Source organism: Sinocyclocheilus rhinocerous, unplaced genomic scaffold, assembly GCF_001515625.1.
Source record: "Sinocyclocheilus rhinocerous isolate Xijiao unplaced genomic scaffold, SAMN03320098_v1.1 scaffold40, whole genome shotgun sequence".
NCBI classification, from domain to species: Eukaryota; Metazoa; Chordata; class Actinopteri; order Cypriniformes; family Cyprinidae; genus Sinocyclocheilus; species Sinocyclocheilus rhinocerous.
Window position 1 is genome coordinate 525,495 of NW_015624837.1, and position 8,709 is coordinate 534,203.

An 8,709-nucleotide genomic window follows, 5' to 3' on the forward strand; every position below is an offset into this window, starting at 1 on the left:
TGTGTGTACCTGGTATTCCCTACATTATGGGGATCAACAAGGATAGTAATACCAGTAAATGTTGACTTTGTGGGGACATTTTTTGGTCCTCTATGAGGAAAAAAGCTTATAAATTATTGAGAATGAAGTTTTTTTTAAATCTAAAAATACAGAAAGTTTTGTGTGAGGGGTAGGTTTAGGGTAAGGGGATAGAAAATACAGTTTGTACAGTATAAAAACCATTAATGTGTCCCCATGGAATGCCCCCATAATAATAGGAATACCAGTGTGTGTTTGTCTGTGTGTGAGAGAGAGAGAGAGAGAGAGAGAGAAACCTTGCATAAGAAAGCTAATCGTTATTGTTGTTCGATTACATCTAAATATTTTAACATCTGTCTGTTCCTCTCACAGGATTGGTCGTTTGTTTGATGGCACGGAGCCCATTGTATTGGACAGCCTGAAGCAACATTATTTTATAGATCGCGATGGACACATGTTCCGCTACATTTTAAACTTCCTCAGGACCTCAAAACTGCTCATTCCAGATGACTTTAAGGTAGGAATTAAAATCTTATGCTGCATTATTATAGGCTTTTTTTTTTATAAAAGAATAGTTCGCCCCAAAATTAACATTCTGTCCATATGCTGTTTTTTTTTTCATGAAACACAGAAGTAAAAGTACTTTGAAGAATCACTACACATTTCTTGCCATACAACAGTTCATATAGTGACCAAGGGCTGTCCAAAAACAAAATAAAAAGACAGTCATAAACAAAGACTGATTTTTAATTTCTAGGTGAATCGTTCCTTAAGTATCAGTTGTGCCATCTATCTGTGTGTGTAGGACTACTCTCTGCTGTACGAGGAGGCCCGATATTTCCAGCTGCAGCCTCTGCAGGCTGAGCTGGAGCGCTGGCGTTCGGAGCAGGACTCTAGGTACACATCACGCATGTGTGAGTGTGTGGTAGTGCGCGTGGCCCCCGAGCTAGGAGAGAGGATAACACTCAGTGGTGATAAAGCCCTCATCGAGGACATCTTCCCAGAGATAGGAGACGTCATGTGCAACTCCGTCAACGCAGGCTGGAACCATGATTCCACTCACGTCATACGCTTCCCTCTAAACGGATACTGCCACCTAAACTCTGTACAGGTGCGTGACACCTTAAACACCACTCACACACCAGCCAATTCCAGTTATTTACTTATTTTTATACTAAATATTCATTTTTATGAAGTATTGATCACTTTTTTACTGACTTTTGAGAATTCACGAGCCATGCAAGTCATAAACAAAGTCAAAAATATTACACAAAAATGTGATACAACTGTCCTGATATCATGTTGAAGTAAACAAATTTCTTGAAAAGAAAACTTTAAGTAAAAAAATATATTTTTCAAAGTTGTAAGTAAAGATTATATTTTAAATTATATATTAAAAGAGTATATTTTACAACAAAATACTATTTCATATATATATATATATATATATGTTAGTTTAATTCAATGTGTTACTTGCCATTTGTAAGTTTTTTGTAATTGTTTGTGAAATTTACTAGTAATTTCCAAATGAAAATTGTTTTTACACCAATGTTTTCAGTGTAGTTTGACATAACACAATTAACATTATTTCTAAAAAAAAAAAAACTTTACCTTTAAAATATATTTAAATTTTAGTTTTTTATTTATACTTTTTATTATACTTTTTTCTTTTAAATAATGATCAAGTAGTGTATACTCGCATATATGTACAGTGTAAAGAAAATATATTATTTTTTTACTTGATGGTTACACCACATGTAACCATTTCAAATGAAATCTGCAAGTCTTTCAAAACAACTTCATCCAGAAACGTCAGCTGATTTTGCGTTAGAAACTACAAACACTGGCCCATGATTCATGTCAGGAATGAATGTACAATATGAGCTCAATTTTTCCTATACTGTGCTCTGTAACCATTTCATACTGTGTGTGTGTATGCGTGTGTGTGTCTAGAGGCTGTCTAATCCTGTTTGCTTATTAAATCTTTTGGCCCCTGGCACTTGCCGTCACACTAATGGAAGCAGGAGATTGAGAAAAGTAGAGGCAGAAGACAGGAAAGAAAAATGAGAGAAAAAGAGAATTGAAGGACAAAAGCATGATGGAAAGTCACACAGTGCAGACAGACAGAAACTTTGACCTGTAAATGAGAGGTTGGGTGGATGGGAGGTGTGGGGACCAAAAAAGAGAAAGATGGTGGAAAACTGTAGATAGAGGGAGGGAGTGAAGGGAAATTTAGGCAGTGCTGGAGAGAAAAAGAGGAAGGGACATCCTCAAGGCACACTAATGGAATGTGATCTCACAGTTCTGTGGAGCGAATATCTGCAGGACTGGAAGAAACAGTGAGAGAGAGTGAGACGGAGAAATAGACAGAAAGAAAGACAGAATAAGCAAGTGGTTTAAGTATCTCATTTTGTTCAGTTGAGAGAGCTGCTGGACAGATGGTTTATAACACTTTCGTTGTGTTGTGTTTCTAACTGAAAACGACAGTGATTTTGTGCCAGGGGTGTTCAATTAAAGGGATAGTTCACAAAAACATGAAAAAAGTCACAATTTACTCATGTCGTTCTAAATCCATATTCTGTTTTTTTTTCTCTCTCTCTCTCTCTCTGTGAGACACAAAAGCAGAAATTTGAAGTCTTCACACTGTTCTTCTCAAACAGTGATTGTTTATAGTACAGCATCTTTAAAGCTCCACATCCTTAGCAAGTACATGTGCATCCCAACAAGTAAAGCATTCTGCAAATTTTTTGCGCTTGAATCTCAAGCTGTATAAACACATTTATAAACACAACCTGCCAAGGTTGACAAGAGAAAGATGATTCAGAGGCAACGTCTGTGCCAATAGACATCTTAACTATTTGTGTGGAGAAAAATATTTACACTACTGTTCGGTGTCAGGTTTTATTTATTTATTTATTTATTTATTGAAAGAAATTAATGCTTTTATTCAGCAAGGATGCATTAAAATGATCAAACGTGACACTAAAAACTAAGCAGCACAACTCACTTGAGCACCAAACCCCAGCATATTAGAATGATTTCTGAATGATCATGTGACACTGAAGACTATGGCTGCTGAAAATCCAGCTTTGCCAACACAGGAATAAATTACATTTTAAAATAATTTAATCAAATAAATTCGGCCTTGGTGAATATAAGAGACTTCATTCAGAACCATTAAAACCTTACTGACCCCAAATGTTTGAACAATAGTGTATATTAATTGTTTACTGTTGGTAGAATATGAAAGGATAATAATTTGGTGTGTGTTTGGGATTTTTTGTGTTCATTAGGTTCTGGAGCGACTGCAGCAAAGAGGTTTTGAGATTGCTGCTTCTTGTGGAGGTGGTGTGGACTCAACCCAGTTCAGTGAGTACGTTCTGAGGAGAGAGATCAAAAGAAGTCACCGTGGGGTCACGACCTCCGTCATTCGAATCAAACAGGAACCACTGGATTAGCTGCCAGCTCTCACAAACAATAAACTGGATGTGGTATTTTTAACTGATTATAAGGGATGTTTTAATTTATGTTGTAATCCTCTGAGACATTTTTTCATTGGCACTGCCCCTAAATAAACCGTTTCAAATAAGGAAAAATATGTTGAAATTCAAATTGGAATTTTTTCTGAACTTCTCTGGCTATACTGAGTGGTCTTCATTTTGATTCTCTGTGTGAAGGTTTGTTTTATAAACTTCAAGACTGCCAGACTGCACATTTGCTGGATTTGTCTTCACCGTGACAGCTAGGAGTGGAAGTGGCTAAACTAATGTTACACTATATACATGTATGACATCCTGTAAAGAATTTCAGCTGCCATACAGTACTTATTTAATAAGCTGTTTGATTAATAATTTATGTTGCTAATCTTCAAATGTTTATCTCATAAATAGCATATCACACCAGAGAGGAATAGCAGCACTAATTAGAAAAATACACACAAACACACACACACACATATAAAGGGTAAATCACAGCTGTGGGTTTCTGAGGAATCATGACTTAGACAAACCCTCATCTTGACAAACGCAGTCATGAAACTGAATGATCTGGAAGATTTCATTATAAAGTATATTTCTTTCCCCAACTCTTCTTCATTTTTATAATTTTAGCAGACAAGTTCAAATAGAAAACTGTCAAATCAGTCAGATGAATATATGTTGTAACCTGCAGTATTTTTTCTTTTAAATATTACACACAAAAAAATGTGTAATTTTTTTGTTTTTTTATCAAAAATATACAGTGTCTGGCTACACTTAAAACTGGTTTATAATCCATGAGATTAAAGTTTGTAGAAGAATGTAATGTGAAATTATTAATAAAAGTTTTGAAAAAGACTTCTGTATTAACATATGGAAAATATGGCTACAACATAACGCACAAGTTTCAAGGGATTGTCTTTTTCTTAAAGAATTTATTTAAGAGTACAATTAATTTTCATTCATGCTCAGTGCTCAGGAATTCAGTTCGACTGGCGAGATCCTCTTATGACGTTTTGATCGTGAATCATTCTCCTTAACTTCCACGTGCTCACTTTCTCTCGTTTCAAAGATTGGCCATGCGTCCCAATGTTCATACTATCCAACCTAAATAGTATGTGAGATTAAAATAAGTATGTCCCAAAGCATAGTATGTTGAAAAGAGTATGCCAAAAGTCCCCGGATGGTCTAGGTACTATTTCGGGTAGATTTTTGATTTTTTTTTTCGGTGTGTGGATCCGTGCAATCCATTGCGCTTTGGCGAAGGATTCAATATAGTGACCGATTGCAGAACTACAAACAAAGAATAAAAAGCGTAAAAAAAAACTACAAGCATGGCGGATGTGCGCGAGACGGTTTAGATCAGGGGTGCCCAAACTCGGCCCTGGAGGGTCCTGCAGAGTTTAGCTCTAACTTGCCTCAACACACCTGGTGGGAAGTTTTTAGTATGCCTAGTAAGAGCTTGATTAGCTGGTTCAGTTGTGTCTAATTGGGGTTGGAGCTAAACTCTGCAGGACACCACCCTCCAGGACCGAGTTTGGGCACCCCTGGTTTAGATAAAGGGATTCGAGTTACTAACAATCAACATTTACCCTGATAAAATATTTATTTCATGTTATCTGTGTTATATTTCATCTGCAACAACAAAAATTTTAACTTTTATAAACATCAGTTTGGCCATTACCTTTTAAATGCGTCATTATGCAAAATATGAGCAGAGTTCTCGAACGACTCACAGCTGGCAGATCAACGTGCTACTTCTTTTCTCTTCAATACGGTAGGAAGTTAAATTAAATGAAATGCAGAGGAGGTTAACTGTGAAAAGATGATTGACTGGCCAGTTAACAGTGACAGGGTGCGTGTAACTATGCGACAGAGTCACAGAGTGGTCCATTAAAGTCGGCATGAAATCAAAATTGAAAATTCTTATTTTTAATGGAATACTGCATGTGCCCTCCTCAAAATGACACAGCTTCTCTTCCGGTCATGAGCTATGGCGCAAGGGCGGAGCTAGTGACGTGAGGGGTAAACACTGGGATAAACAACAGGGGGAAAAGCTGAAGCTGATGCTTCACTTTATAGAAATCAAAGCATTGACCAGTGCTGACGCAAGCAATGGGGGGAGTACACTACCCTTAAAAATTGAAAGGATATTAGGATATTACCACAACATTACTCTAAGGACATCGCAAACAATTTTTTATGAATATGACTTAACCTGATCTCTCTCTCTCTCTCTCTCTCTCTCTCTCTCTCTCACGAGCGCGCTGTTAGGCATGTTTTGTGCCGTTGATCGTTCTCGTCGTCGTCTTCCTCAATAAATAAAAAAGTTCTTCATGCTAGGGTGTCGGCGGTGAATCCAGTGGCGAGAAATCCCCCCACAACTAACTGCAAACTGGCATTCAGATCTACCTCCATTTTGTTAGCAACGCCCCAACTTCCAATGATCCAATCAATTCCCAAAGGACGAAATCAAGTCCCGCCCTCTCATTTCAGATGCCGTTTCACTCGGATAGACGTCACAGTAGGGAAAAAAAGACAATCGCTACTTCCGTTTCATGCTGACTTTAAAGACAATTGTATGACGTGATAGTATGTCTCAAAGCTTGCCTACTCTTCTACTACACACTCAAAAGTATGTACTTTTTCTTCACCAAAAGAGTACATACTTTAAGGGTGTACTTTATAAGTAGACACATTGGGACGCAACATGGCTGTATAAAAACCAAGTTGCATTCAAGTCAGCATTTCATTGGTTGGATCTTACTGAACAAATACGCCCTTGACTGAAGGGGCCAATTAAGATGTTTGAATCTAAACAAGATTCGGAACTGCACTGAAGGAAGCATCTCATTAACAAACGCTTGAATGACTCGGTGCTTTTAGTGAATCAGTTGAGTGATTCACTGACTCACTCACACACACAAAAAGACATTCGCTTGTCTCCACCTACTGGCGTAACTGTGTAGCGTACAGAAACACTCAATGAAAGAACCGAAGAATCATGAATAGTTTGGATGAATTCAAATGATTTGAATCCTTCGGGTGAATCAAAATCTCCACCTCTGACTGCTGACTTGGCGAAAGCTGTATATCCGTCGTGTCGCCCACGTATTTGTACATATAAATTTGATTATTCTACCAAATAGATGGAAAAACATGTCAAGGTTGTCCTCTCTACCAAATTATTTAATCTGTGTTTAATACATCGAGAAAGTAGACTAAATAATATCAGAAACATCGGGTTCAGATAAATTAGACAGTGATCAGTCTCGTGCGCCAACAGAGAACGGAGAAAACAACAACGACACGCAAACAAGCAACACTGAGGATCCAGTGGACCCTTCATTAGACAAGAAAAGAGAAACGTCAGACTCGAACGCTAATGTTAACACCTCTGAAAACAGCAAACCAGATTTAGCTTCCCCTAATGGTGAAGGAGAACAGCCAAAACCGAAGGCAGAGGCTGATTCATCAAACTCTGCTAGTCAGCGTCCTGTAACAGTCATGAGCTCCAGTTCAGCCTCATCTGAACCTGCTCCAAAGATCATAGCAGGCCCTGCACAGATCAGATCCACCACACCAGTGCTCGTAGGAGCCAGGGTGGTGACGTCTAATGTTCAGGGAGCAGGGGCCACCAGTTTGGCACTGGTTCCTCAGCCTGGAAGGATCTCTGTAAGCTCCGTGGCCATAAGCCAGCCCAGGGGTCACCACACTGACCACGGCCAAAGGGGCAGTCGTGACATTGCCAAGGATTTCCACCCCATCACAAAGTGTACCAATGACACGCACACCTCAGACCATGCCACTGCAGCTGCCTGCCAACTTCCAGGTCCCACAAGGTGAGTTTTTTTACGGGTGGATTCAGGATCCACTTTTTCATTTCTTGGTCTGTTAGTGTATTCGAACTGTAATACTCTACTTAACAATCAAGCCTACTTATCAGTCTTGGCGATGTCTTACTCTCTCTCCCCTGCCTCTGAAGGAATGCTGTTAATCCGCAGTGACAGTGGGCAGTTGATGTTGGTCTCTCAGCAAGCTCTGGCCCAGGCACAGGCTCAAGGAATGCTGCCAAAACCAGCTAGTGCCAATGCCTCTGCTATAGTTAGTCCATCCTGTATAGTTTGGTCACTTATTTTTAATGCTGGGAATATAAACAAAGATCCAGTGAGATAAATATGGTTTTTGAGCTTGTATAAAAAACTTTTTATCTCACAATTCAGACTGATTATTCATACTCAGAACTCCGAGTGCTGCTGTCTTCACTTTAATGCTAATCAAATAACTAAAGACAAAAGATCGCACACTATTCTTGACTAAATAACTTTTGTAACTTTCAATCCAGTGAGATAAATATGGTTTTTGAGCTTGTATAAAAAACTTTTTATCTCACAATTCAGACTGATTATTCATACTCAGAACTCCGAGAAATAATGTCAGAATTTGTGAGATATATTAAAATTTAAATTGTGAGGGAAAAAGTCAGAATTGTGAGATATAAACTTGCAATTGAGAGAAAAAACTCAATTGCGTGATGATAAGCAGCAATTACTTTTTTTAATTTGTGGCAGATACAAATCAATTGTGAGATGTAAAGTCATCTCTTTTTTTCTGAGAAAAAAAGTCACAACTTTGAAAAGTAAGCTCAAAATGAGAAAAAAAAGTCAGAATTGCAAGATTCGTAATTGACCTATCGGTAAGCCCCGCCCCCTTAGTTACTGTTGCAAACTCGGACAAACAAAGGGAGCTGCTCATTCTTACAATGACAGCTGTCAGTGTGAAAACTTTGTTTTTTATATATATATATATATATATATATATATATTAGGGATGCACCGGATCTCATAGATATTTAAACTTATAAAAATATTAAAATGTATACAAAAACAAATTAGAAGATTAATCATAATAAAGTCTGTTACAATAAAGAAGGATTAATATGCATTTAATTTATACAGTGAAGTGTTATTTTACATTTGTTTACTTTATTTCTGTACCTGAAAACTGTTAAACCTACCTAAAAAGCACTGTTTATTTCATATGTATCTTTGTTCTGTTGTATTTATTTGATGATGCAGAAATAAAACTGCTAGTATAATTTAATGCAGGTGTTGCTGATTTAAAACATGATCAAAATACTATCTATTTTTTTATGCCAAAATTTCAAATAAGAGAGGAAGTGACAAATATCGGTATCGGAATCGGCCAATAAGTG

The 8,709-nt window shown here is 37.6% G+C and overlaps 1 protein-coding gene and 1 pseudogene across 1 annotated transcript in view; both read left to right on the plus strand.

The window, feature by feature from the left end:
• Positions 1-4,121, plus strand: part of LOC107746021 (uncharacterized) — a 16,564-nt gene extending 12,443 nt beyond the window's left edge. The window contains exons 4-6 of the mRNA XM_016560068.1: positions 391-535; positions 824-1,129; positions 3,312-4,121. Of these exons, the coding sequence (XP_016415554.1) occupies positions 391-535; positions 824-1,129; positions 3,312-3,476 (616 nt within the window). The 3' untranslated portion in view covers positions 3,477-4,121. The remainder of the gene's footprint in view (positions 1-390; positions 536-823; positions 1,130-3,311) is intronic.
• A 2,601-nt stretch (positions 4,122-6,722) lies between these two features.
• Positions 6,723-8,709, plus strand: part of LOC107746274 (transcription initiation factor TFIID subunit 4-like) — a 23,278-nt pseudogene continuing 21,291 nt past the window's right edge.